We start from the raw sequence: 27,384 nt of genomic DNA on the forward strand, positions 1-27,384 counted from the left end.
GATCCTCTGACGTGTTGAGGAGTTGATCTGTCACTGAAAAGAAGCATGCTGCACATCTCTACAATTAAACTTTTTATTTTTTGCCATAGAAAGCTCTAAGAACTAATATCAAGTATTGATTAATGAAAAGTAGAACGCAACTTTAAAAAGTATGTTAAAGAAAGACTGTACAAGTATATACATTACAGACGTGGCAAAAGTTAGCAGTGTTTCACAAGAACAGTTCATAGGTAATAGCTGTCGAACTCAATGCTCATGTGTACTTGTTAGCTTCTGCATCTTTTCCTAAGCTGCATGCCTTAACGGTACAAAATAAATAAGCGGCCAATTTTTTTAATCTCCATTTTTATTTCATTCACTTACTGGAATGCTACGGCATGAATCTCCAAAGAAACCATACAGTGCCAACGCAGTCCCCGTTATTACATTCTGCAGCAGATCCGTTCGGGTTGGTAGCTGTGTGAGAATGGCCGTGAGGTTTGCTGGTATACGCCTCTGAAATGGTCGAGTTTTATGCAAGTGATTTTTCAGATTCAGTCTTTTCCTTTCCTTACCCCAAGGCCAATTTCTTAGGAGTCACGTAACGCCTTTCATTAAGTTAATCTGGAAGCTTAACGTTAAAAACAAACATAAGTGCAAAAGCCAGAAATCTAAATACAAACACTCATGGCCCCATAAAAAAGTTTAAAAAGGAGGGATCCGATGTATTTCCAAATCAATAAATAGTGAATTAAAAAAAAAATGCTTTATGTGACCTCTGGACTTTGGATATCAAAAATCACTTCCAAGGAAAACTGAAGACCCTGAGACACATGCACGCACGAGTCTTCCAGCAGAAATACAGTTACAAAGCCCTAATTTTCCAGTTTTCCTCCAAAAAGAGACCTTTAGTAGGCACAGTTTTAAGTTTTTTAGTACATCAGCAGCAAATATTTGTAGCCACTATTTTTCAATACAACTGAACGCATGCTTTGCAGTGTGTGCTTCATTCCTTATTTGTCATGTCCACAACAAAACCATTGCATTTGTCATGATGGTAAATTCAAGACATTCTTATGTACCATGCGGCCAGCCACGCTGGGCAATCAGGACTTAATTCTTGTGAGGCTGCTGAAATGCCGTCTCAGACTACATCCAACATGTAACATCTGAAAGCACACCCCTACGTTCAAATAGTTTGCAACACGGTCTGGAAAACCACCACGCATGTAACATTTTTAGCCTACGAAACAGAAGTGCTGAGTATCACATATAAAAAGTAAAGAAATTCTCCTCTTTCTCCCACCTCTCCAGCACCCTTTCTTACAGCGCAAGCTGTATTTGAACCACTTCCCACTTAAATACCTTGCATGTCTAAAATGCATGTCTAAAATCTTAACATTGAAGGTCAGAGGATCAAGGGCTTACATGAAAAATGAAAATAAAAAGGTTCAAGCAACAAGAGCAATGATAACTAACTAGCATTATGCACAACAGTCTTCTTCAGTAACTGCCAGAACTTCTGAGCAGCTTTCATCTTACCATTTAGAAAAATGCAGTAAGCCACTAAATCTGAAGTGCTAGGCTACCACTAATGTTTTTTCTCAGGTCTCCATCTCTTGCTCCTGTTGGATTTCTCCTAATTATCTTCTAACTGTCCAAGAATGTAAGGAGAAAAAAAGGAGCAACAGAAGCAGCCTAGAAGTGAAAACAGATGACAAGTAGGCAATGGTAGAGATGATAACAGTGGGGTATGAGGGATGGCAGGCATTTTCCGAACGTCAGTTACATCATTATCATAAGATTACACCCCTCAGCAATGGGAGAATTAAAAAATGAAATTCCTGTTCCACCTAAAGATCTAGCCAAAGACATGCAGGAGATCCTCAGCAGCCTCAGCACTGATGCAGCACTCAGAGGATTTCTCCATTCTAAGTAAATTTCAAAGCCTTTGGGTATCATGGAGGTTACTTTTTATTTTATACCACACTGAAACCATTCTTAATGGAGAGGAAAAAAAAAGTTTGTGAGTGCTCTTGATTCCTCCACTACTGTGCACTTTTTTCCCTGATACAAAAAGAGTGAAACAGAATGGTCCAGGCACTGACTATCCCACTTACCACACTGCCTAACACAATTAAAAGTGTGTTCAAGTTAGACCAAACTGAGAATCTCTCATCAGCAAGAATACTTGCGTGAAGAAAGACGATTCATATTGCTTATAAAAGCACAATTAAGATGCTACTTGAAAAATACTCTTCTCCAAACTACTGGATCAGTCATTTTGGACCCTTGTGGTAACGCATTATTCAGAAAAATAACACAAGGCCTATGGTTCTCTTTAATGGTTTGATACTGAAAACATTACCATAGAAAATCTTACTGTTTTCTTCATGAATCATGAAGCACTATTCAGCATTAAAGCGCTAACATGAAAGAAAGGGTTTATGTAAGGATGGGTACTGGAAATACCAGAATTACTTTAGAAATTAGATTTCTAACTCTTTAGGAGAAAGCTGCACCTTTTTCCAGCCACAAATCCCCATGTTTTGATCAAAATGAACATACTTGCAAACACTGCCAGCTCCTTGGAAATGTCCTAATCTGTATTCAAGTAAACCTTCCAATGAATCGCTTCCACAAATTATTTGCAGCTACAAACGATCCATCTAAGTACTACCATTTGATGACTTCGTCGAACAAGTTCACGTTTTCACTCTGAACAATTTGTTTTACAATTATTTCAAGTTCATTTATAAAAGCTGCAGCATGTACTCACTCACTGAAGCCTTTTCCCAGCATGTAACACATTTCAGTAAGACTCTGGTATTACAAATTCAAATTCAGTACTACCCTCTGATTGATTTTGCTTAAAAATTGCATCATTTCCCTGTGGAACGAAAATATCATCCCAGCTCATTTGTTTGCCTGGAGAATTAGATGTTGTTCCTTCAGTGCCATCCTTTGCTGCGTCAACACGATAAACGATTCTGTTCTCGTTTATTACTGGTAAGCTGCTTGAGCGATCAGAAATGTATGCGTACTGTCTGATCTGCAAAGACTTGCAAGGATGCAGTCGATAAAGCTTGTTATCTCCCGAAGGGTCTTGGCTATGAACTGATCTTATGTGTGAGGCCATAATCTGGTAGTTGATGAAAGACTTGCCGCACGTCAAGCACTGGTACCTCCGCTCACCAGTGTGGTGAATTTCATGCTTTGTACGGTATTCTGCAAGAGGGAAAACTTTATCACAGTATCGACACGGATACTTCTTCTCCCAGGAATGAACATTAAAATGTCTCCGTAAACTTGTCAGACACACGTACGACCTCTTGCATACAATACAAATGTAGTAGACCCTTCCATCCACTATCAGCTCGTAATGGTCATCGTGCTTTACTTTCATGCGTTTCCTGCTTGTGGAATCGCCGTCAGAGGTTCTAGGGGCTTCATTAGGCTTGGCTTCTCCTTCCTCAGGATCATCCTTAATCGGAATGACTATGTCATAAGTGTCCTCACCAATATTTGCATAAACCTTGCAGCCCGTGGATAAGCCTTCTATTTCAGTTGCCGTATCTAACGTTATGATTTTCTGCCCTTCTCCCGCATGTTTCGATGCTATACCTGGACCGAATTCCTTGTTGTTTCCAGAAAGAACATCTGAGATTTTTATTTTAAATTCTCCAGGTTTAGAAGATTGCTCCTGTGGAAACGTAACAACCTGTTTTTTCTGTACTCCTGATCCTTCAGAGGGTGCCACCTTGGGTACAGAAGGTTGTTGAACCGAAGAGCTATTGCTGACTGAACTAGGACTAGAGGAGCTGATGACATCATCACTGTCCTCAACCACCTCTTCTACGTCAACAGCAGCTGTTCCCCTTTCAGTTGAGGAACCTTTATCAGATGGCTTCTGGCTCTCCTCAACCAAATCAATCGTAGGGGGCACGTGCGTTTGATGTGAGGAGCTAACACTGGGTGGGGCGTTAACTGGGGGCCGATTCAGCAAAATGAGCTCAGTTGTCGAATGCTGTGGTGCCACTGGGACAAGTGATTCAGCACTTGACAGTGTTTGGTTTGGATTCAGCTGATTAGCAGAGGAAGTAAGTTTTTGAGTTGACGTGGTGCTAGTCAAAAGCGGGGAGCCACCACTGCCACACGATTTTTGGTCAGAAGCTCCAGATGCATTTGGGCAAGGCTGGTTCTGGATTGCAGCACTTGAGTCTTTAGTACATTCTTTTGGGGGAACAATCTCAGAGCAGAAGATGACATCATCATCATCATCTGAATCAGTCACTGTTATTTTTGGAGTCTCGTAGGCTATGCCATGTAGAGAGAACGATTCAGTTATAACTGGCATCCAACCCGTCACCTCTCGACCCTCCTGCCTGATGGCAGGTACTTGTGTTTCAGCATCCTTTTGAGTGGGGGCAGAACCCGAAGTTCCTGAAGCACCATCTTTTACCTCGCCTGGCACGCTTCTTCCATCAGATGGAGCTACGGACAGATCAGCTAGGAATTTAACACCCAACTGTTGCCCTGATTTAATCAATTCATCAATTAAGTCGGCTCGAACAGAGATTATTTTAGAACTGTACATATAATTAAGTATTTCAGCAAAAATATCAGCTCTCACAAAGCTCAATTCGACTACTTGCCCAGCCACCGACAAAAGCTGGTGGAAATACGTGCTTGAAGCAGAAAGAATGTTTCTGTGAGCTCGAAACTTCCGGTCCTCCACGATAACAGTAACATCACAGAAAAGCCCATGGCCGCGTTGTTCGTTCAAAGACTGAAGGAGCGAACTAGAATACTGTGTGTCTGTTGCAGAAATCAGTTTTTCGCCCTCCATTCCTGTAAAAAGAAAGTAACAGGGATCAAGAAAAACCACAGATTTAGAGCTTTAACTGTATGACAGTATTTCCACATTTACAGTTTACTCCATCCTCTGAAAAAACAAATCTCAGCATGAGGTATTATTCATAAGCTCATATGTCACAGCACCGTGCAGATGTAGCGTTTGTCCACACGAGGCACGTGCAGTCCTAAATATGCCCTCTGTTCATACGCGACAAAAGACCTGCTTTTGATTCAGTGGCAAACGAGGTAAATTTGAGAAGCAAGAAGATGCGAGACTGGGTTTCCCCGAAAGGCTAAACATTAATAGGCATTGCACTGTGAATATATTCTATACCCAGAGAAGTTCGAGAGTACCCAGCTCTCTGAGGGCTGCGCAGCGCAAGCGGGACGGGCAGCCACCCCCGATGGGGCAGGCAGCGTCGCCGGCCCTTCACCTCCGTGCCCCCCACAAGCATTAATTTCGCCCCTCCCCACTCAGCTCGGGCTCATTCCCGCAGGAGGCCGCGGCGCGGCGGCAGCGCGGTACCGAACCGACCCGGGCACCGCCTGACCTCGGCGCCTCAAAGGCCGCAAGCAGGCACGAGTGGGAAGTCCCCACTCCCAGCGCCCCGCACCGTGCAGGGCGGGCCGACGGCTGCCCGAGTGCCCGGCCCCGACCCCCCGCGGCCCGGCCAAGTTTCCCACGAGCTCGGAGCCGGGGGGTTACGGGCCGCGCTAACAGGCGGCGGGCCCGGGGTGCGGCCTGCCCGGCGCCGAGGGGGCCCCGACGCGCGGCCAGGCCGTGCCCGCCGCCGCCGCTTCCTACTCGAGGCGAGGCGGGCGGAGCGGCCCCCAGTGGCGGCGGGAGCAGAGGAGAGGGGCGACCCGCGGCGCGAAGAGCGGGGCTGGGGCCCGCGTTACCTGGCACCCGCCGCCCTGCCCCGCGCCCGCGGGCACCGGCCCCCGCCGCAGCCGCCGCTCTTCGGGCTCGAGCGCCGCTCCCTGAGCGCGGCCGACAGGGGGCGCTGCGGCGCGCTGCCCTGCCCTGCGGGCCCGGCGCTCCGCCTGAGCGCGCTCGGCAGCCTTCGGCTCCCCGACCCGAGAGGCTTCGGCAACCTTCGGGAGCGCTTGGGCCGCGGGAAACGCAGGCCTCGAGAGGGGGAGCCGCCGCTTCCATCGAGGCCCCGGGCGGCCGTCGGCCTCGCTCCGGCCTTGACGCTCCCACTGCCCTGCTCGGAGCCGCCCAGCGCCTGCCCCGCGTTGGGTCGTGTGCGACAAAGCTGTGGAGGCACGAGCGCTGCCATGGGGTTCTGGATGTTTCTGAAGACTCGGACTTGCCAAGACCGTGCGTCCTTCCGCCAACTCCAACTGAAACCATCGGCACACCCAGTCTCTGGCACCAATGACTGCGGTCCCACTGCACATGTCGGCAACGAAATGGTCCTGCCTGGCCTTCAGAGCCCTGCCCAGCCTTTAGAGCCCTTCTAGGGAGAAAACCCCAGCAACGCACCTACTCCCTGCCTTTGCACAGTCTGCAGCAGAACTGCCTCTTTAAAGAGAGGCCTCAGATCGAAATGTTACAAAACCAGTTTCTGTTTATTTCTAGGCTTGTCCTGAGAGCTGAGCAAGGAAAAAAGAATAACAGGAAAGAATAACCAGGGGGAAAGGCAGGCTCTCCTTCCTCATGGAACTCTCCCTTTGATTGTCTCCTTTGATACAGGTCCTCAGTCATCTCTATACAGGCAGTTATATCCAATGAAAATAACATCATAAGCATCTTTTTCTCCTCCAGAAATGTCTGATGGTTCAAATTAAACCATCGTTAGCCTTTCATCCTTCAGATTTAAGGAGTTTCTTCTCCTCATTGCCAGTCCCCTTTCTAAAAACTAACAGGAAAACATACAGATAGAGACAAGCACTGATTTGGAAGGAGCAGCGCTCTGGAGTTCTCACAGAAGAGCTTTGAACTCCTCACCCTTTGGCCCAGCAAGGCCTCTTTCAGATTAGCCTAGAAAGTGTTTGGTGAATTAACTCGCATTAAACTGTATACAGTGATAAATTAAATGAAGCATTTTTCCTAAGATGTTGACAAGGAATCATCCAGAGCATACGGCTTAAGGTGGTGTTCAGGTAAAGCGGGTAAGAATCACAAAGCAACTCTTATTTTGATGCATGGGAATGATCCAAAAGGTCCGGAATGGGGACTCTAACAAAAGAAGTACAAATGCCAAGAAGTGACGTGTAAGCTTTCGCAAGGGAAAATGGAATGGTCCACAGTTCAGCAACAACTTCTCAGTTAAGCAATTTGAAGAGGCTTCTTTTTTCTTTTTTAATGATGGAAGATTGTGGGAACAAAAATTTGTTTTAAAGACAGAGAAATGTTCTCTGTCATGAAAAATGTGTTTTATATTACAGTAAATCACGTTGGATGGATAGGCCAGTGAACTTCGGCTCGGGCACTTCAGTAAAATCCCAATTAAACAGCCAGTAAGCTAGCCAAGTCTGCTTTCAGAACAGAAATATTATTTCACTGTGGAATTTCAAATGCTTCTGCAGGAGTCTAAAATGCCAATTTTCATCATTCATCCTTCAAAGGATTTTCAGAAAGTGTTTTTCCTGACAACTCCATTACATAAAGCCTCACAACTGCATTTAGAGCCCAGTGACACTTTTCATTGGCTGCAGCAGTAACTGCAGATGCCGTTACATGCTGTGTATGCACGGATTGTATAACCCGTGTGTAAAAATGCTTCACTTTACAGCGCTGAGCAGCAGAGGTGTGCAACACTCCAGATGTCCCAGTCCTCGTTTTGCCAAGGCAAGAGCTGCCTCAGTGCTGGGCACCACGCTGAGCTGGGGGCCGCATCCATGATGCCAGAGGGCGGGCGGCAGGCTGGCTGCACCTCTGGGTGCCTTTAGTGTCCAGGGGGACAGGTCCCAGCGCCAGAAATCTGGCTTAGCAGCATCCAGCTCTGCCTGTTAGTGACACAACCTCGCGTGCCGTGCTGGGGGCGCAGGGCCCGGGCACCTTCCCGGGAGGTGGCACGGGTGGAGGGGGACAGGGCTGCGTTCCGGGTTCCTCCCGGGACGGGAAGCACAGGCACGGAGCGCGGATTCACGCAGTACGGACTCAGCTGGCAGAATGACAGCCACTGCAGGCTTCCACCTGTCTCGTTCACATGACCGTGCCGCGAGCAAGCGGCAGCCACGCAGCAGCCGCGTAACTAACAGCCGTATCCGCCTGAGCTGGGCGGGCAGCAGCGCCCCGCGCTCCGGACACCCGCAGCACGGCGGCGGCGAGCTGTGCCCGGGCACAGAAAGCAGCGGTTCCGTGCAAACCTCCGGCGCCGTCCGGCCTGTCCGATGCGGCCACACACACCCGGGCTAACGCGCGGTGTAAACGGCCTTCCTCCTCCGTACAGACCTGCGGCGGCAGCCGGCTGTGGGAACGAGGCCGGCCCGCGCTGACAGCCGTTCCGACAGCGGCGGGGGCCGGACAGACCCGGGGTCGCCGCGAGAGCAGCGCGGGGAGAGCAGCCAGCCGGCACCGGGGATAGCGCCCTGTCGAGAACCTCCGCTTGCTCCCTCGTCATCGGGATCCGCGCCGTTTTCCCCCCGGCCGCTCCCGCCACGCCGCAGAGCCCGGCTCCGGGCCCGCGGCCGTGCGCCGTCCGTCGCGCAGCGCTGCCCGGCCGGGCCGGACCCCCGGCAGCTTCCGGCCGCCGCCCGCGCCGCCTTACCTGGCCGCGGCTTTGCCCGCGCCTCCATTCTGCCGGGCGGTGACAAAAGAGCAGCCCCGCCGCTGCCGGGAACGCCGCCGACGCGGCGCCGTGTTGCCGCACGGGCGGCTGGGGCAACGCGCCCCGCGGGCGGGGCTGCCCCGCTTCCGCCCCGCGCCCCGCCGCCGTCCGCCCCCGGCAGAGCAGCGCAGCGCGACGCGGCGGCTGCCGGAAGTGACGTCGCGCCATCATGGCGCCGGTGTCGCGCTCCCGCAGCCCGTCCGCCGCCAGCCCTGAGCGTCGCGGCCGCCGCTCCCGCTCCCGGTCCCGCTCCCGCAACGGTTCGCGGCGCGGTTGCCACCGGCGGAGCCGCAGCTGGTCCCGCTCCCGGGAGCGCAGCCCCGGCGGGCCTCGTGCCTCCGCGTACCACGGGCACCACCACGGCAAGGCCTGGCCCGAGTACTACGAGAAGGAGAAGGAGGAGATCCTGCGGCAGAGGCGAGTACGGCCCGCGGAGCCGGGGGCCAGGCGGGGCTGCGGTCTCTCCCTGCCCGCGGGCGCAGGCGCCGAACGGCACGCATTGCTGCCGGCCGGAAGCCGCTGTCAGTGCCCGAGCTCCTGTGTGTCGGGGCGGCTTCTGCCTGCTTGGCCTGCGGGCGTGGGTCGGGTTGGAGTTGGTTTTTAACTCCCGTTCTCATGCTGCTATAGAAGGCCAGACGTGCCCGCAAGTGTAAGACTTCCAGCAGGTGCTTGCTGGGTGCAGCGTGCCAGCCTCCATTAACAGTGTTCTTCATTCTAGGAGACTGAATGAGAGAGAGAGAATCGGAGAGTTGGGTGCACCTGAAGTCTGGGGGCTTTCACCAAAGGTTCCTGACCCTGAGTAAGGCACAATCTTGCTTCACACTCTCTGGTTTTTATGATAGCGATTCTAGAAGAATTGACAGTAATGCATTAGCCCTCTGCTGCCCCAGTCGCCACAAGTCATTGTGTCAGAAGCATCTGAACCAACATAAGCGAACTGTGATGTTATTCACATAATCCCAGCATACCAGTTACACAAGACGTGACACAACTATGTGATTTTCCATGGCAGGGGGGTTGAAACTAGGTGATCAGTATGGTCCTTTTCGACCCAGGCCATTCTACGGTTCATTCTGTACTCTAGATTAGGTGCCTGTTGTGCTGTGGTTCTTAAAGCAGTTGTTCTCTTGCACACTGGTCGCTGCACAGTTTGCTCTGTTGCAAGTACTGGCTCAAAATTAGCAAGCATATGTTTCAGTGTATGTGTGCGTTTGATCTTCAGTTAATAAATATTACAAAATAGATTTTAAAAACCAAACTTATTTTTCTTCAGTTCTGATGAGCATACACCAGTAGAGGACGAAGAGGCAAAATCCAAGAGTAGTTCTTCGGATTCCAGCTCAGAAGGTATTTGGCTTTGTTCATACAACTCATTTTGATAACCAGTAGCTACCTAGTACCTGCTGCTGTTGCTGTCAGGAAGTTCACTGACATTGGTTGAAGTGACTGTGATAGGCCCTGTTGCTTTGGGAAGATCCAGATGTGTATGCAGAACTAAATCTTCATCTTTCTCTAACATTATCTTTTGAAAACATTCCAGAGGAAAAAAGGAAGAAGAAGAAGAAAAGAAAGAAGAAAAAGCGGAAGGCATCCAAACGAAAACACAGAAAGCATTCTGAGGACAGTGACAGCGAGTCAGAGTCCGACCAGAGCTCCAGTGGTAAGAAGAAAGAAATTATGTCCGAGATGTGTACTGAGGCATTCTGGTGGAGGCAGTTATTTATTCACAGTGCACTCTTCTTGATGATGCATAGTCTTCCTTTTATTTATTTATTTAATTTTTTTCAGATGAAGATAAAAAGAAAAGCAAAAAGAAGAAAAGGAAGCACAGGAAGTAAGTTTCCAGGCTGCTAAGGGTAATTGCATCTGCCTTTAAGCACTGTCCTAGCAGGAACTGAGGGAGGCTGCGCACTCTTGTCATTAGAGCTGTAAATGCTGTTGGACAACCATAATTTGATTGGCTTCAAATCTACAGGATCATAGAGCACAGAGAGATCCTTGAAACACAGAGGGACACTTTCTAGCATTGTATGAAAGGCATAGCACTGGATATGTTGTCTTTGTTTAACTATCAGTTGTTTTCAATCAAACAACAATGTAAATGCAGACTGTCCTTGATGGAAGGTACCTTGAGAAACTCATAGCTTGAGTATGACTCCTAGTATGTTCTTTCATCTTAAACTTTGGTGGATAACTTTGACTTTATTGCAGGAAGAAGAATAAAAAAAAGAAAAATAAGAAGAGCCGGAAGGAATCCAGTGATTCAAGCAGTGAAGATTCTGACGATGAAGCACTTCAAGGGGAAGATCTCTGGATTGAGAGATCAAGTAGGTTCCCATCAATTTGTCTTGAAACTTCTTGCTGTTCTTTACATGCTTTTTTTTTTTTTTTTGTTAGGTGTCTGCTGACCTGTTGACTGTTTGATAACAAAGAACAGGTACAGTATTAATCTGCTTTGCTGTTTGATCATTGCAGAAAATATGGAAGCTGATAGCTTGATTGGACCAGAAGCTCCCAAAACACATGCGTCTCAAGATGATAGGCCTTTGAAGTGAGTACTCTAAATGGTACCTTGAGCAAATCAAGTAAATCCAGCGTGAAGATTTCTGCTCAAAAAGACTGTTAGAATAATATGGTTTATATCAGAGAGAGATGCTGTACCAGAAACTAAGACAGAAGTGGTAGTGGTGCTTGTCTTTACTCTGACCTGAGTTCAAGTAGAGAAGTCTGTTTTATGCATTTTATCCTGGATTCATAGAAAATTAATTGATCTTTACTTCAGTAACGTGCCTTTACTGTAATGCTCTGCAGCGTTGTGACTGTATACAGCCTTCATTACTGTTTAACCAGAATTTATTAAACTGGTTGCTTAAAATGTTCTTGCTAAGATTAACCTTAAGTATGAAATGGGAACGTACTTGGGAAAGAGTAGGAAAGTCCTTAAAATGTAGCTGTAGCCAATAGTGATTAGGGAAGCTGGATGTTTAGCTCAGACTCACTCAAATTGAGACTGATTAAAATCCCTGCTGTTTATCTCTCTGTTTATTTATTTAGCTATGGGCATGCCCTGTTGCCGGGTGAAGGTGCAGCAATGGCAGAGTATGTAAAAGCAGGAAAACGCATACCTCGGAGAGGTGAGATTGGCTTGACCAGTGAAGAAATTGCATCGTTTGAGAGCTCTGGTTATGTAATGAGTGGCAGCAGGTATGTTTTTGATGATGGTAATATTTCAGTAATATTTTCAAAAGCTGCTTCCTTTATTGGCCTGCTGAAAAGCTGTTTCCGAGCTCTAGCTGAAAGCTCTGAGGAGCACGTGCTCTGTACACTTCCAATGACATATGCTGAACTCTACTGCTATATATAAATGCATAGTTTCTTAAGGTCACTTTTTCCTGAAGAATCATAGAATCATAGAATCACTAAGGTTGGAAAAGACCCACAGGATCATCCAGTCCAACCATCATAAAAACTATTTCCAGATAGTATGCTTCTAATTCTCTTTATTTCAAATTAGATGCTTGTCTCTGATGGCTTAAGGGTTTTGTGTTTGGACAGCAGAGGCTATGCGCTGGCTGTTCGCTGTGAGACAAATTAGTGTGGGAGGTTTGCCATACCCTCTTTTTCTACCAGTACTAAAGGACGTTCATTTATATTTTGGCAAGCTAGCACCCTGACACCCTGGGGGCATGAGGGACTTCCTACTCACTGCCTGAGAACAGACACCCTCAGAAGTCAGCTCAGCCATGCTCATTCCTTGGAGGTTTTTGTGCAGTTTGGGTTCCCTGGTTTGGGTGCCTTTGTTTACTAGCCCCTCAAAACCTTCAGGTTAGTTAATGGATGGAAGCTGTGATGGGGCGTTACGTCCTTCTGCCTGTGCTTATGTATATGATATTTTCCTCCACAGACATCGTCGAATGGAAGCTGTGCGTCTGCGTAAAGAGAACCAAATTTACAGCGCAGATGAAAAGAGAGCTCTGGCATCCTTTAACCAGGAGGAGAGGAGAAAAAGAGAGAATAAGATCCTTGCAAGCTTTCGAGAGATGGTCTACAGAAAGACTAAGGGCAAAGAAGAAAAATAATTCCCCATTTGAAATGTACGTCATAGATGCTGTCAAGCAGCAGCTGACCTGCTCCAGCCATGATTTGAAAAAAGCTGCAAGCGCTGCAGTGCCTTTCACCCAACAGGACCAAGGCCCAGAAATTGATGATTTGTTATCAAGAAAACAGGATTACTTCTATCAGATTTTCTTGGATGATTTGCTCACCATCTGCAAGGAATCCCTGTATATTAAAAGATAAAAGAGAAGGAACAGGCAAGGAAGGTTGGAGGTAGTAACGTTCTGCAGTCATTTAGAATGGGACAAGCAGGTGGATTCCACAGGAGGGCTCTGGGACATGCTGCTGGTGCTGATAAGTGCTGTTTTGCATTTTTTCTCACTAATGGGAGTAGGTTGGCCATCACAAGCAAGCTGCTACTGATGGCTGTGAAAATTAAGGAATTCCTAAATTCCTGTTTGTGTATTTTTCATAAGTCTTAGATTTTTTTTTTCTTCAAAACAAAGTTGAGTTTGTTTTGTGATTCCAAGTATACTTGTAAATAGAAATAAGTTTGTAATTTAATATAGATTACCTTCAGTTACTTTAAAGGAAGCAGACTGCAACTGGGGTGTAAGATGACAGTAACAGTAGTAGCAGGGTCTGGTCTTGATTCTACCAAAACCTGTGGTAAACAAATAAGTTGCTTGCTTCTATTTCTACTATGTTATACATAGGTATTGGAGCAGTGGGGTGCAGTGATTGGAACCTGGTTGTAGACAGGTGGTAACAAGGAAGTATCTTTCAATTTTATTTTATTTTATTTTGTCTATGGAAATGTTCTAGATTAAAGTCTTATTTTAACTTCTGTGTTATTTTCATTGGGTCTATTTCAATAGTATGACATGGCTCTTTTAAAACTACTCAGAAGGCTACTTCTGTGGTGGCTGCCTTTGATTCAACTGTATATTTCCAAAAGGGAGGGAGTTATTTTTTTTCTGAAATGTGTTGAGGGTATTTTTTTCCTTCTTCTCACATCCGTATTGTAGTTTTGGCAGCAGAGATGACTTGAATGTTTGTGTAACAAAAATAATAGAATCACAGAATGGCTTGGGTTGGAAGGGACCTTGAGGATTATCCAGTCCCAACTCCCTGCCATGGGCTGGCTGCTACCCCCCAGCTCAGGCTGCCCAGGGCCCACCCAACCAGACCTTGAGCACCTCCAGGAATGAGCACCCACAGCTCTGGACAGCAGTGCCAGGGCCTCAGCACTCTCTGAATGAAGAATTTCCTCCAAGTATCTAACATAATCTCTCTTATTTTAATTTAAAGCCACGACCTCTGGGAGGATTCCTCGATAAAGAGTCTGGCCTCACATTTCCTATAGGCCCCTTCAGGTACCGAAAGGCCACAATGAGGTCTCCCTGAAGCCTTTTCTTCTACAGGCTGAACAAGCCCAGCTCCCTCAGCCTTTCTTTAGAGGAGAGATGCTCCAGCCCTCTGAGCATCATTGTGGCTTCCTCTGGACCCAGTCTAACAGCTTTGCATCCTTCTTGTTCTGGGGGCCCTGGGCCTGGATGCAGTATTCCAGATGGGGCCTCACGAGGGCAATGCAGAGAACAATCCCCTTCCTCGCCCTGCTGCCACCCCTCTGTTGATGCAGTCCAGTACACTGTTGGCCTTGCAGGCTGTAAGACCATGCTGCTGGCTCATGTCCTGCTTTTTTTGTCCACCAGAATCCCCAAGTCCTTCTCCACAGGGCCCCTCTCAATGTTTTCTTCTCCTGGACTGTATACATACCTGGGATTGCCCTGATTCAATTGCAACACTTCGTTCTTGGCCTTGTTGAACTTCATTAGCTTCTCACGGGCCCACTTTTCAAGCCTGTCCAGGTCTCTCTGGATGGCATCCCTTCCTTCAGTTGTGTCAACTGCACCACTCAGTGTCATCAGCTGATCTCATCATCCATGTCATTGATAAAGATGTTGAAGAGCACTGGTCCCAAGATGGACCCCAGGAGGACAGCGCTCATCGTGGGCCTCCACCTGGACATAAAGCCATTGATCACAACCTTCTGGCTGCGACCATCCAACTGCTTCCTTGCCCCGATAAGTCCAGTAACTTCTTTTTCCCCTAGAGTTCTGCAGGTCTGGCATTCACAAATGGCACACCCAGCCCAGCTGCTTCTTCCTGTCTGCACTCTGGAACCTGGTTCTGTCTGACCTGTTGCACTCACCCATATCTGCAAGGGACTGTCATGTAAAACCAGCAGCCAGCTCAGCCCATAGTTGATTTAACACAGATTTAATTCTGCTTCTATACCTACAAAGTAATCCACAAGCTGGGAGAAAATAACAGTTTTTCCTTCATTGAGTTGATTCTCCGCAAAATACCAACAGAGTGGTGGTGAGTTGGAGCTGTTCATGGTAATTTAAGCCTTTCCCTGAGTATGATTTTATTTTCAATGATGTCCTTCAACCACTTTTCTCTAAATCGACACTGCTCTGGTCTGGAGGAGAGAGTAAAAAGGGTAAATAGCAAGAATAATGCCTATCTGCTTAAAAAATAAATGCTTGCTAGAACTGCACAAAGCTATTACAAACTCATTATGTAGAATGCAGATGTGGCTACTCAATCTTGCGGTAGGGTGAAGGCAGGGTCATTTGGTTTTACTTAACAAAATTTTGACATCTTCCTCTGCCTCTCTGATATTAGCGTGAACATCTCATTTACAATAGGCTTCTTGCTTGTTTTGGCAAGGGACAGCTTGCTACAACCTCCCCTGTCATGGCAGTGATAGAAAAGTAATGGTGTGTACCTGTGAATCAGCCTGCTGGACTCCAGAAAGAAGAATACCTCCACAGGCAGGGTCTGCTAGAGAGGAGAGACAGGGTGAAGTTCACATACTGAGCTACAGGACCAAAAAAAGCAAATGTTTTGGTTAGATGAGAACTAACATCCACCTCTTTAAAAGCAACTCTGTGCAACATTTCTGATACAGATAAGCACCATTTTAAATTTTGGTTTACAGCCTCTAAACTTGCTCTTCTGAAGGGAATGACTGAGAAATTCCAGTGTTAAATTTGTGCTAGGATAACATTTGTGACCAGTGGCAGTGATTTCTGGGTTGCTGCTTGGGGATCCATAGCCACCAGCTAGAAAGGCTAGGGTACAGTACGACAACGTGTAAGTTCTGAAGGGGGACATAAAAGCCTAAGCTGTGCAGGTTTGGTTTGGTCTTGAGTCACAAAATACCATTGTACAGGTGAAGACTGAGCTGTGGAAGTGCACGTAATATGATTAATTAAAGAATTTCAGTAGCAAGTGCAATGGAAACTTAAAGGAAGAAGTAAAAAGGAGGAAATACCTTTAGAATATGATGCTTTACTAATTAGTATTCTCAAGCCTTTTTCAGAATATCACATAATATGATACCAAGGCAAAAATATTAAATACGGTCTCGATGATAAAATAGGTCCCTTTGGAGTGTAGTTACAAACTTTAACTCCGAAGATCTGTTGTTAGAGGCTAGAATGGTTTAAATTACTTCTTCCTCTCGTTCAAGGTAAGGAAAACTGGTCTTTGACTGCTGTGCCTTAAAGGATTGCTGTGCGCTACTTGTGAATACTTACGACAGGTTTGATTTTTGAGATCTCTATCACAAAATAGGTGCTTGCTGTTGCTAGTGGGATGGGTTTTCTGCGTGTCGGGATGCTCCAGAGAACTCTGTAGTGGTACTTCTTGCTGTTCTGAAGATCTTCTTCCCAGAGAAACTCTGAGCAGTGAAGCCAGCTCTTGTGAAGCTCCCATGTCTGCTGAACAAACAGAGCATACTCTGTCTAGCAGACATAACCAAAGGGAGGTGCTAAAAGGAACTGAGGTGCTTTTATTTCATTTTTCACGTTGTTCAACAGTAAGAGGGCACAATCTAACTGAGTGGTTGGAATTGTCACTCACGGAAATGTATTCTTCGATTTGCTGCAGTCCCCTCTCCACAGTGAAGCTTTCACATGTTGTCCACTGAATATTTCTGGCAGTGTATTCAGCTTCTGAAAAGGACAAAATGCTGTGAAAATCCTTCTGGGAAAGCTCTGACACACAGTAAGAGACGGCCAATAGAGCAAGCACCTTACCTTCTTCTTTCTGCACATTATTTAGATAATATTCTTGTGCAGCACGTATCACCTTTTTCACAATCGTGTGTGCTACCTTCTCAATGGCAGCATTTTCATTTTCCTCGTCCATTGTCTTGACCTCTGGAAAGAGAAGCTGTTACTCTGGAAATGGCCTTCCCAGGCTGGTGGAGGCCTGGGGGAGTGTAGTTAGGTGGTGGCTGGCAGGGGCTGAAGGAGCTCCTCCAGTGCTCTTTGTGTTCTGTTGGCATGGCAACCCATGAGCCAACAGTCCGCCCGAGGGCATTTTGGGAACAGAACCCGCCTGCAGCTCTGCGCTTTGCAAACAGCCGGGCTGGCTTGCTGCAGAGGTGCCTTACCACAGAGCCCCTCGAAGCCTGAGGGCTGCTGATGGAAAAGGCTTCAGCCATTTTCGCAAAACACGGGGTGCAAAAGCCCCAGCAGCCACTCTTCCGTGACAAGGGGATGTTACCATAGGAACAAACAGGCAGCTTTGACAAGCTCGTCGTGGGCCAAACGCAAGGCTGACAATATTTAGGAAGCCTGAGCAGCTGGAAGGCCTGACTTACCCACCTCCTCATAGAACCTGAGCACAGAGTGCCCCCAGAGAAGCGTGAGGTGCTTCTGGCCCTGCTCAGGGACACAAACCACGATGGATGTATTGCTCAGGAGGAGGGAGAAACTCTTCAGTCACATCCCAACCACCCATTGCAGGAATTCAGATACAAATTCATGTTGAAGCTTGCTGTCATTTATGCTGGTGTAAATTCAGAACTCTATTTACATCTGTGTATTTTCTACTCCCACAGTATTTGTTATTTGTTCAGTGTGGCTACAAGCAAATAAAGGAAACTGCATTACCAAGACACTTCTGTGGAACAGAGAAACAGGCTTAGCTACAGTTAACACATGATTTCTAGTGCTGGCCATCCTCAGTATAAGTGTTTGTTGTCAGCCTGGTGCTATTTCTGTAGCCTTTGTGTAGCTAAGGCTTAATTTTCCAGTGGTTTCAGAAATTTCTAGTTTAGGTGGCTGTGCCTTGTCCAATATCTGATTGTTTCTGGTTGTTCCACACCTCTGTGCCTCACAGTGAAACACTAGATTCAGTGTTCAGTGTGGTGATGTGACAGTATGCCCTCTGCCACCCACCGCCTTCCTTCCCTCAACTGCCTCCTTAGACCTGACCTTACAGACAAGGCCTTGGACAGGTGGACAATGAGCAACAGTACTGATAACGCTCTTGCCGAGGTAGATTAACAACCACAAATCTGCCTCAGACTTGGGGGGCTGAAAGAGCTGATAGCAGACACCTTGTTCAACAGCTGAAGACCAATAGAGCATGTGTCTAAAAAGAAAACTTACAGCTGTAAGTCAATCATCTTACCCCATAAACAGGGAGCCAGCCCAAGAGCCTACCTTGAGCTTTCCTGCACAGCAGCTGGCTGCACAACAGCATCTCCCCATGAGAAGGGAAACCTCTCAAGGTTACGCTTGTGCAGAGATCCCATACTTCTTGACTTCAAGATACCATGCTGATACAGATCCTTGGTAAGTGACTAATTGTACGTTTTAGGCTTTGTTAGCCTCGCTAAGATCACATCTTATACTGGTTGTAAGCTCTACTAGCTTCACTAAGGCTATATATTAGATTGACTGTGCACATATAATCCTTTAGACATAAACTGTTGACCAAGTCTAGGACTAGGAGTGGATCCATCTGTGGTTGGGCTCTTTACCTTCATCATTCAAGTTTAAGAAGCAAGGGTGTCCACTCCAAACCTTATGACTCAACAGGAGGGCCTCCTATGTGTTTACCTTACCCTCTATGCAGTAAATAATCAAATGTATCCAGTTATCTCAAATCTTAAGTTGCTGTTAAATCACTATGTTATTTATTTACGTTATGTATTTATATATTCTAGTTTCTCTTTTATGAGTACCATATAATATCATTTTTTTCATCTGCAACAAGTGACACAAGATCTGCATTTCACTCCCACATCTGACATCTTGCAACTAGCAATTTTTCTTTTCCAAAGCTTACAGCAACACAGATACAATGGTTAAATACATGTATATCTTTATTAGAGAACTAGACTGCTGTATACAGATCTGTGGGTTCTTTGAGGTGTGCTGCCTTAGTCTATGTTCTCCAGACCCTGAAAAAAAAAAAGAGTGAACAAGTAACAGCAATATATGCACAACTCTTGTCCCCAACCATGTCTGCTGGGCAGAAGCACACAGCAAAACATGCCACTTTTCAACCCACGTTCCTCATGCACCCAAATCACAACAAAACCCTTATCCCTGCAACCCACCCAGCAGCACCCAGAGCAAGCTCCAGCAGCAACCCATGCCCAGCATGGAGCTCAGGGCGCACGGCCCTTCCCGGTGCTGCGGCTCCAACACCTGCCTTGGACACGTAGTACTTGTTGACCCCTGACAGTCTCCGGTCCCTCTCCATCAGCGTCCATTGGTACGGATTGCGGGCAATCCTCTTCTCCTGCGGGCACACGGAGCTGCGCGTTATGGAGAGGCACGGGGAAAGCGGAAAGTGGGGGGCGACGGGAAAGGGGGCTGGGAGCCAGGCCGAGCCTGGGAAGCCTCAGAGGGTCGAGGCAGTCCAGAAGCGCTGACCTTGCCGCCGTTGCACCACCGGTGCATGTAGATGGTGGAGAGACCGGGGATGCTGAGGCAGACGCCCATGATGGCCATGCCTGGCAGGATCTCGTACCACATCGCGCCGGTACTACCACCACGGCCGCCGCCGCCTCCGCTTTCAGTTCGGCTGAGGGCACTCCCAGCACGCCCCGCGCCGGGAGCTGCAGATCTCCCGGCCGCGAGGGGCACGCCGGAAGTTGTAGTTTTCCACTCCGCGCGGGGCGCGCCGGAAGTCGTAGCCTTCCAGGCCGCGCGGGGGTGGAGAGGCCTCGGCCGAGGGCGCGGTTGGCGGCCCGCTGAGGCGCAGCCGCGAGAGGCTCGCGGCCAATGGGCGCGTTGGGGTGCGCGGCGCTGCCCCGCGGCCCGGGATGAAGGAGGACAAGGAGAACGCCAGGCCCAAGGAGCGGCGCGGGGCCCCTGTCGGGCCGGGAGCCGGCTCGGGGGCGGCGGGCGGCTCGGACGGGAGGACCGGCGGAGGCGCCGCCGAGCTCGAGCGGCTGGAGCGGCCCAAGGACAAGAAGGAGACGCTGAGCAAGGTGCGGCCCGGCCCGAGCGGGGCCTGGCGCGGCGGCGGGGGTGGCTGGGGCCGCCTCGGGGAGCGGTTGGAAGGGGAATGGGGAGAGGAGGAGAAAGAGAAGGAGGAGGGCGGCCCGAGGCGCTTGTTGTAACGCCGGGCCGTGCTGCAGGTGGTGATCCGGCGGCTGCCGCCCAGCCTCACCCGGGAGCAGCTGGAGGAGCACCTGCAGCCCTTGCCCGAGCACGACTACTTCGAGTTCTTCGCCAACGACTCCAGGTAGGGCCCCGCCCGCTGCTCCCCGCCTCGCGGCCCGCCCGCCCGCCACTCACTGCCTCTCCCCGCAGCCTGTACCCGCATGTCTTCTCCCGCGCCTACATCAACTTCAGGAACCAGGAGGACATCGTGCTGTTTCGAGACCGCTTCGATGGCTATGTCTTCGTGGATCACAAAGGCAGGTGGTCCCGGGACTGGGCTGGGGGCTGGAGAGAGGCGTGTGGGCCATTTCTGCCCGTTGGCAGCGTGGTGAATGTGGTAGAAGATATCCAAACAAAAATAGCACCTTGCACTGAGTAGGAAGTAAGTTAGGTTAATTTTAGGTATCAGATGTCAGATGTGGGTGTGCTCCGCTTAGGTGGTGCTGGAGCCGTTATAGAAGCAAGGATGGCGTCAGCATGGCTAACGCTCGTGCACCTTCATTGCATGAGGGCTGAGCAGAGTGCTGGGTGTTTGCCCTTCCCACTGGGTGGAGACTGAGGTCGGTGGTGTCACCTCGTTCCACCTCTCTTCGCTCAGACGTGACATGCTTTTGATCACTCTGTAGTTCCAATCAATGCCTGTCCTGCTTACAACAGAGTGAGCTGCCTTGGTTTGGTGCAGGGAGCAGTTTTTTCCCTGCAGCCCAAATTGTGAAGATGTCTGCTCTCCAGAGACGTTGATCTTGTTGGAAACAAGTGTTGTTTTTGGGATGTTTCTCCAAGAGTTTGAGTACTATTTAGCCCTTTGCCAACTGTGCCTTAAATATTCAGTACATCTCACATCCTTTACTTTCACATTAAAAAAACTGCTTACATTGGGTAAGTTGTCAGTCCTTGCTATTCTCTCGCTGTCAGACCTTAAAATCCCATGTCCACTGGAAGCTGTGACAGGAGTAGTCCCCTGGGCTTTGGTAGACTGAGAACTTCCCACTTAGCTTTGTTTCAAGTCTACATGGGCTCTTTTAATCCATCTGGGTGTTCTATGTGACATGCAGCTCTGCCTGTGAAAACCTTTTGTTTAGGATGTACGTAATTGGGTTCTAATAACGCCTGGATATCTTCTGAAGATGCTCCTTTGTAATGTAATGGCTCACTCACTGTGTTTACCATGCCAAACAACAGTGCTAGATTAATGCTGCCATAATTGCAGCATTCCTGTTGGAAGATAAAACTCCAAAGTCTGTTTGCAGCGTGTGGATGTTACATTCTATTGCGTTTTGACAAAAAGTGAGATTTGCCTTAATCACCTTAAGGTGAAATGTTCCCTGCTGCTTGCACAGCACAGATGTGCTCTGCAGGACGAGGGTGGTGCTGTGTAGCGGAGGTAGCTGAGCTGGCAGCTGTGGGCAGCCGTACATCTGGCACTTCCCTCTTGCTCAGGGTCTACAAATCTGGTATTCTGTTAACATTGCAGGACAATTTGTTTCATGAATGTTGCTCTCTCTAAAAGCGTTATTTTATTAAATAGCTTTGAAAATACTTTATTTTTTATGCTGTTCCATAAGTCCCTACAAGTATCGCATGTTTCTGGCACAGCTCATCTTTCTGTTCTAGACATGCATGATATGGTCTATTTAATGCCTGTTTCGTTTCTGTCTTAATGCAGTTTTTCCCATCCTCTCTTAAAAGGTCAGGAATATGCTGCCATAGTAGAGTTTGCACCTTTCCAGAAAGCTGCAAAAAAGAAGAGCAAGAAAAAGGATGCCAAAACGGGGACAATTGAAGATGGTATAAAAGCTGGCTGGCTTGTTTTGCATGCCTACTGACTTGAAAATCCTAAAAGTAGTTTGAATGCAGTATTTTGTGTATTGATAAAATGTTTAATTACATGCAAACCTTACTGCTGTTTTATTGACTGCAGATCTGTTAAGTATAGCTGTCATATTTACAGCATATTCTTTGGGGGTGGACGGTTCATGGAAGGGCAACGTGTTAACAGTGCAACTTGCGCTAGTCTATTCCAAACGTCCAGCAGTGACCAAGTGGATTCTTTTCATTCTCCAATACCTTTTTTTCCCCTTCTCACACCTCCTCTGTAGATCCGGAGTACAAGAAGTTTCTGGAAAGTTACAGTGCAGATGATGAGAAGTTAACCTCTACTCCTGAAACCTTGTTGGAGGAAATAGAGGCAAGAAACAAAGAGCTGATCGGTATGGAAATCTGCATGCTATAGTTACCTTTTCCTAAGGCACCAAGCAAAGTATGTGTTGTATCTTTAAGCTCTGATTTCTCAGCCTTGAGGAGTCTGTGTTTTGTGTTCACCTGGTATTGTTAAACTTTTAGGCTAATACTATTTGGTGTGCTTTTTTTTTTTTTTTTTTACTCCCATGATCTGCATTTTTCTCTTTAAGTTTTATATGGTAATCTTCCTTTGGGTTTTGAACTGCTAATCAGATGTTTATTAGCTGGACAAGGCTGTGGAGCAGCTGCATTTTGGTGAGGTGTGGTGATGTTCTATTGTGCTTGAATAAAATGGGCTAGAATGATCTTTTTTGGATCATGTTACAAATATCAGTGAGGAAAGCTGAGAAACAGATAATGCAGGGTAAATGTCCCTTCACAGATAGGTATGCTGGGTAACTTATTAGTGTCCTAAACAAAATTTTAGAATTGTAATTATTGCTGTGGAGTAGGATTGGAATCTTGTTTCACTGCTGTATTGCTGGATGGAAGAGGAGGTAGACTGCACAGTCCATAAGGCTTCTTCATGTTATATAGTATTTTGTTACAGGTATTGCAGTACCAGATAAAACATTGTTTACACTAGCTTTCGTATATTTTCTAGCTAAAAAGACTACTCCCTTACTGAACTTCTTGAAAAATAAGCAGGTAAGACTTCTGCCCGGAATCTTCTTGTTGCAGATATAATAATTTGCTCATTTAGAGCATGAGTACATGTATTGCAGGGTGCTTATTGATATGTTATTGCTTGTTTTTTTGAAGAAGCAGCTTTTGATCCAATTTCCTTGCTCATATGTGGTTCACATATGTTAAACTATTAGAACACTGGCCTTTGTAGTAACAGTGATGTTTTCTGTGTGTTCTGATCCCAGCTAGCGCCATGCTGGACATCTCTGTGGCACTGCCAAACGAGTTCCCATTTAAATGTTTGTGTTTTAATGCAGTTCTGGCTGAGGTCTTTTTCCTAACACACAATCTCACTTTAATGTCTAATAATTCAGCAAATCACTGGTGAAACAGATTTAATGGAAATTAGAACGATAAAGGCTGAGTCCAGTGTCTTTTCCTCCCGTAAATCGTGACTTGTACTATGCTTTAAAAAACTGCTGCTGTAACGTGTTCGGGTTCACAATAGTACTATAGAGAAAACAGTATTTTTGTTATAGGGAGAGTTTTGAGATGAGTTATTTTCTAGTGGAATGTTCCATCACTTTGTAGCAAAATATCCTGTTGGGCTTAAAGGGATGTTTTCTAGTTTGGAGATACACTATTTCTTTGTTTTTGACACACATAGAGGCTCAGAGAGGAAAAGAGAGAGGAGAGGAGGAGGAGAGAATTGGAAAGAAAAAGACAAAGGGAAGAAGAAAGAAGAAAATGGAAGGAGGAGGAAAGAAGAAAGAGAAAAGAAGCAGAAAAACTGAAGAAAGTAGACAGATGTCCAGAAAAAGAAAGAGACAGATCAAAAGAAGAACCAAAGATTAAGGTCTAGAACAGTTCTTTATTATAAACTGTTACATTCCTTTTCCCCTATTATTTGTATATAAGTCTTTCGAAATGTGCTCTGTGTGAAGAATCACATGAGTTTGGTGTTCGTAAATTACCAGTTTTTTGTAATATTTAATAGTAGGCATTGTAAAAGTTAATGTGCTGTAATGCTTCATAGTAATACTTAAAGCTTTTGTCACGTGACTTGTACATGCTGTGGTGAACAAAATCGTGAATTAACTATGAAATAGAGACTTATTTTTAAGCTTTCTAACGTGTGTTTTAGGAAAAAAAATCCAATATGTTGTGTGGATTATGCTTACTCATACACTCCAGCTTTTAAAGTACTGCAGTTTGCAGTAAAATTAATGTGCATTTCTTACTGGGCTGTGGTTCCCCTGATGCAATTTCAGTGTTGTGCCAGGCAAATATGTATTAGAGTGAGCTTTTTAGTTGAGACTTGTGTTTTCTTTGTAGCTACTTAAGAAGCCTGAAAAAGATGAAAAAGACTTGGAGAAAAAAGAAAAATCCAAGAAACTGGAAAAAGAGACTCTGAGGGAGGAAAAAAATGCGAGTAGTGCATCTGCCAAACGATCTGATGGGGAGACAAAAGAAGAGAAGGCAAAAAAGTATTTTAGTACTTGCTATAAATACCTATATGTATATATAACGTGTTTCCTGATCATGCCAAGGGTCGGGCTTCTCTGCCATGACCATGTTTTGAAATTCCTTTCGAATGATTTTTCTGATGTAAGGTGTGGGATGTGTTTTCTGTGGCAGTGCAACATCCCCATGATTATAAGAAGATGTGTGAATTACGTCATTTCTTCACTAGTGGACAAACTTTAAGATTTTTTGCAACTCTCTAGGAACTCCACGAGAGAAGCCCTGGTGTAGGGGACCTACAGTGGGCTGAGAGCACAATCCTTGCAATGAAAGAATTATAACCATGGCAAGAGGAGAGGCATACCGCAGTTACTAGTCCCTTTAAGTCTTGTAGAAGGTCAAAGTGGAAAATCTAATACTCAGCAGCTTCATGATCTGTTCAGGGTTCAGTTCTGCCATGTGAGGCAGAGAAATTTAGTTGCTTTCGAAGCCAGAGGAGACTCTGCCAGCTATGTGACCAGAAGGCTAAGAAATGCCAGCATTGGGTGCCATCTCTGGTTATCGTGCATGACTTGGGTTAGGACAGTTTCCCAAAACTAGAACCTACCAGTCTGTCGTCTTCATATTGCAAATTTACACCAGTATTACATTGATCTCCCAACTCTGTTCGGTGAATCTTTTGAGCTTCATCTTCAGTTTTGTTTTCATACAGATCGGAAGATGAGTGTGTAAAGGACTACAGGGATCGAGATAGAGATTTTGAAAGAGACAGAGAATATGAGAGAGCACAGAGGGAGAAACTGAGACGCCAAGAAGAAGAGCGTCGGAGGCAGAAAGAGCGCTTTGAGAAAGAGAAGGTTTTTAGAAGAAAAGAGGAAGAGATGAAAAAGGAGAGAGACTTGCTCAGAGATAAGGGAAAGAAAAGTGATCTTACAGACTTTACCTGCGGCATGGACAAATCTGAGAAAGTAACCAAAGATGATAAAAAAGAGGATACAGTTAAGAGGGATCGTATCAGAAACAAGGTGCTGTGTTTCTTCAATTTCACGTGTTAATTCATAGGGACCAGTTTGTGTTTTTAGGATAAATGCACTTTGAGGAAAGAACCGTATTGTTTGTGTTATAGTTCTCCCTGTTAACGTAACAAACTGCTAGAAAGACTGCCCATTTGTTTACTAAATTTTCATACACTGATATTTTTTTCCTTGTCACTGTACAGGAATTAAGCCAAGGTAGCGGGCTAAATTAATTAATACCTTAATCCCTGTTCATTTGGTAAAGGTCCAGCCCATTGGCAGGTGTTGGTACAGCATCACTATCTGCATCTTTTGATGTATGTGCCTGAAAATATATCTTGGAGTAGGAGAGCAGTTGACCAGGTTCCTCCAAAACAGGGACAAGGCTATATATAATAGGAGGTCCTAAGAAAAAAATCATGATGAAATGTTTTGAGTTCAGTTTTACATGCTCTGCAGGTCTGCTTCTGCAGTACAAGTACATAAGGTATCAACACGTAAGTCTTCTGTGTCACCTAAGACATTATTGGATACAAATAGAAGAGGTTTTGGAGGAACTTCAGAGTTGGTCTGCATTCTGTGAGAGGAAGGGCTGAACTAGTCTCAAAGATAGAAGTAAAGTACTGATAACTTAAAGCAGGTGCAGTGTTCTTCGTGGCTTGAACAGGGGCAACCTTGGTTCGAGCCAGTTGAAGTTACATTGCCACGTTGGTGGAATAATATATTTTAGAACAGTCTGAAGAGTTTGAATTTGAGCCTTTTGTTATTATTGCTGATGTCATTATAACCTTGAGAGCACCAGGGCTCTGAAGGGGTCTAAATAGTTTTGATTTATTTCAGGATCGTCCAGCAATGCAGCTGTACCAGCCTGGAGCCCGAAGCAGAAGCAGATTGTGTCAGTATGAAGACAGTGCTGCAAAGTCCACAGATCAGGGAGCAGAGAAGAAACAAGAGAGTGAGAGCAGTAACATGAAGGAAGAGGAGTGACCAGCATGCAGGCCTTATGTGTTCTGACTGTCTGTGCAGCCAAAGAGCTTGTACTACGCAATCCAGAAGTGCCTTCGAAGCGAAGAAGGAACAAAGGAGGAAGAGGGGGCATTGTGCTGTTGGATGTTTCTGGCTAAAGAACCTCAGTTGTAGATTCGGAATTTGAAATGTTCTCATTGTATTTTCAGTTATTTGAATTTCTTTTCCTAGCAGCTAACTACAACAGAGAAGAGAACCTTTGCAAAGTAGAAAGACTTTGTGGCCTTAAGTGTGATAATAAATGAGCCATGCAGTCCGGAGGAGATGACACCTGGATCTAATGCAGAGCTTTACTATAGAGCCATTGGAGCCACTGTACGATGCACTCGAGCAGAGCAAGCTTGCAGTGGTGCGCTATTAGCACGGGTGTTGCCATGTCATGTGGTGCTCCTTCCAAAGCGACGACAGCTCCTTTACAGCAGTAGCACCGAGCCAGGTCTGCCAGTGGGTGAGGTAGGGGTGGAGCAGAGCGCTCTGGTTCTGAAAAGGAGAACATCTGGAATTGCACAGTGACCTCAGGAGGGGAGAGCCCTTCCTCGAGAAAGAATTAAGTTGGAGTGTATGAATAAGCTGGCTTAATATGGGATACTGCTTGAAATTCTTTTGTAAAGTCTACCTACACTGAAATGCTTATTTTGATCAAATGTAGTTGTACAGAGCGTCCCCTTCCGTTCGAGTCTGAAACATTTCCCAACTGCTGCCGCCCTCGGTCTGTGCTTCATCTTCCCTCTGTTTTGAAGTGTTGTTTTACAGCCCGGAAAGAGACTTCGCCGGTAGCGGCTCCTTTAAGCTAGCGCCTTTTAGCCGTAGCGGTTTTGTACTAAGCCCAATAAACGTCCGCAAACTGTCGCTGCC

General features: G+C 46.5%; 5 protein-coding genes across 8 annotated transcripts; 2 read left to right on the top strand and 3 right to left on the bottom strand.

The window, feature by feature from the left end:
* Nucleotides 1-59: 59 nt before the first annotated feature.
* ZBTB33 (zinc finger and BTB domain containing 33) lies at nucleotides 60-8,697 on the bottom strand. Of its 2 annotated transcripts, none has more exons than NM_001397484.1 (2): nucleotides 8,556-8,697; nucleotides 60-4,830 (listed from the first exon to the last, which is right to left on the bottom strand). In NM_001397484.1, exon 2 carries the CDS (start codon nucleotides 4,826-4,828, stop codon nucleotides 2,792-2,794), a length of 2,037 nt encoding a protein of 678 aa, NP_001384413.1. In that variant the 5' UTR covers nucleotides 4,829-4,830; nucleotides 8,556-8,697; the 3' UTR covers nucleotides 60-2,791. The 2 variants fall into 2 exon arrangements, with proteins under 2 accessions (NP_001384413.1, NP_001073197.2); NM_001079729.2 differs by lacking the exon at nucleotides 8,556-8,697 and adding an exon at nucleotides 5,737-5,819.
* A 73-nt stretch (nucleotides 8,698-8,770) lies between these two features.
* NKAPL (NFKB activating protein like) lies at nucleotides 8,771-13,514 on the top strand. Of its 2 annotated transcripts, none has more exons than NM_001006437.2 (9): nucleotides 8,771-9,032; nucleotides 9,334-9,414; nucleotides 9,889-9,962; nucleotides 10,156-10,275; nucleotides 10,404-10,449; nucleotides 10,827-10,942; nucleotides 11,091-11,166; nucleotides 11,670-11,819; nucleotides 12,520-13,514. In NM_001006437.2, the coding sequence occupies exons 1-9, from the start codon at nucleotides 8,785-8,787 to the stop codon at nucleotides 12,692-12,694; spliced, it is 1,086 nt and encodes a 361-aa protein (NP_001006437.1). In that variant the 5' UTR covers nucleotides 8,771-8,784; the 3' UTR covers nucleotides 12,695-13,514. The 2 variants fall into 2 exon arrangements, with proteins under 2 accessions (NP_001006437.1, XP_046795995.1); XM_046940039.1 differs by having other exon boundaries at nucleotides 11,670-11,749.
* Nucleotides 13,515-14,938: 1,424 nt separating this feature from the next.
* AKAP14 (A-kinase anchoring protein 14) lies at nucleotides 14,939-17,012 on the bottom strand. Of its 2 annotated transcripts, none has more exons than XM_001234243.7 (5): nucleotides 16,784-17,012; nucleotides 16,608-16,699; nucleotides 16,283-16,462; nucleotides 15,469-15,521; nucleotides 14,939-15,159 (listed from the first exon to the last, which is right to left on the bottom strand). In XM_001234243.7, the coding sequence occupies exons 1-5, from the start codon at nucleotides 16,893-16,895 to the stop codon at nucleotides 15,072-15,074; spliced, it is 525 nt and encodes a 174-aa protein (XP_001234244.2). In that variant the 5' UTR covers nucleotides 16,896-17,012; the 3' UTR covers nucleotides 14,939-15,071. The 2 variants fall into 2 exon arrangements, with proteins under 2 accessions (XP_001234244.2, XP_015134118.2); XM_015278632.3 differs by having other exon boundaries at nucleotides 16,283-16,465.
* Nucleotides 17,013-18,846: 1,834 nt separating this feature from the next.
* Nucleotides 18,847-19,579, bottom strand: NDUFA1 (NADH:ubiquinone oxidoreductase subunit A1). Its single transcript, NM_001302115.2, has 3 exons — nucleotides 19,421-19,579; nucleotides 19,197-19,286; nucleotides 18,847-18,942 (listed from the first exon to the last, which is right to left on the bottom strand). Exons 1-3 carry the CDS (start codon nucleotides 19,520-19,522, stop codon nucleotides 18,922-18,924), a joined length of 213 nt encoding a protein of 70 aa, NP_001289044.1. The 5' UTR covers nucleotides 19,523-19,579; the 3' UTR covers nucleotides 18,847-18,921.
* Nucleotides 19,580-19,755: 176 nt separating this feature from the next.
* On the top strand, nucleotides 19,756-27,378 carry UPF3B (UPF3B regulator of nonsense mediated mRNA decay). Its single transcript, NM_001318462.2, has 10 exons — nucleotides 19,756-19,980; nucleotides 20,131-20,237; nucleotides 20,306-20,412; nucleotides 21,845-21,943; nucleotides 22,255-22,365; nucleotides 23,001-23,044; nucleotides 23,691-23,879; nucleotides 24,359-24,510; nucleotides 25,200-25,512; nucleotides 26,344-27,378. The coding sequence occupies exons 1-10, from the start codon at nucleotides 19,813-19,815 to the stop codon at nucleotides 26,488-26,490; spliced, it is 1,437 nt and encodes a 478-aa protein (NP_001305391.2). The 5' UTR covers nucleotides 19,756-19,812; the 3' UTR covers nucleotides 26,491-27,378.
* The last annotated feature ends 6 nt before the right edge of the window (nucleotides 27,379-27,384 follow it).

Source organism: Gallus gallus, chromosome 4 (assembly GCF_016699485.2).
Source record: "Gallus gallus isolate bGalGal1 chromosome 4, bGalGal1.mat.broiler.GRCg7b, whole genome shotgun sequence".
NCBI classification, from domain to species: Eukaryota; Metazoa; Chordata; class Aves; order Galliformes; family Phasianidae; genus Gallus; species Gallus gallus.

Coding starts and splice junctions, on each gene's coding strand:
- AKAP14 (XM_015278632.3), bottom strand. CDS start 16,895: ATGGACGAGGAAAATGAAAATGCTGCCATTGAGAAGGTAGCACACACG. Junction 16,700..16,783: donor TAATGTGCAGAAAGAAGAAG/GTAAGGTGCTTG, acceptor TGTCCTTTTCAG/AAGCTGAATACACTGCCAGA. Junction 15,160..15,468: donor TCCAGCAGGCTGATTCACAG/GTACACACCATT, acceptor TCTCTCCTCCAG/ACCAGAGCAGTGTCGATTTA.
- UPF3B (NM_001318462.2), top strand. CDS start 19,813: ATGAAGGAGGACAAGGAGAACGCCAGGCCCAAGGAGCGGCGCGGGGCC. Junction 20,238..20,305: donor TTCTTCGCCAACGACTCCAG/GTAGGGCCCCGC, acceptor CTCTCCCCGCAG/CCTGTACCCGCATGTCTTCT. Junction 22,366..23,000: donor AAGAAACAAAGAGCTGATCG/GTATGGAAATCT, acceptor TATATTTTCTAG/CTAAAAAGACTACTCCCTTA.
- ZBTB33 (NM_001397484.1), bottom strand. CDS start 4,828: ATGGAGGGCGAAAAACTGATTTCTGCAACAGACACACAGTATTCTAGT.
- NDUFA1 (NM_001302115.2), bottom strand. CDS start 19,522: ATGTGGTACGAGATCCTGCCAGGCATGGCCATCATGGGCGTCTGCCTC. Junction 19,287..19,420: donor GGTGGTGCAACGGCGGCAAG/GTCAGCGCTTCT, acceptor GTGTGCCCGCAG/GAGAAGAGGATTGCCCGCAA. Junction 18,943..19,196: donor ACAAGTACTACGTGTCCAAG/GCAGGTGTTGGA, acceptor TTTTTTTTTCAG/GGTCTGGAGAACATAGACTA.
- NKAPL (XM_046940039.1), top strand. CDS start 8,785: ATGGCGCCGGTGTCGCGCTCCCGCAGCCCGTCCGCCGCCAGCCCTGAG. Junction 9,415..9,888: donor CCAAAGGTTCCTGACCCTGA/GTAAGGCACAAT, acceptor ATTTTTCTTCAG/TTCTGATGAGCATACACCAG. Junction 11,750..12,519: donor AAAACGCATACCTCGGAGAG/GTGAGATTGGCT, acceptor TTTCCTCCACAG/ACATCGTCGAATGGAAGCTG.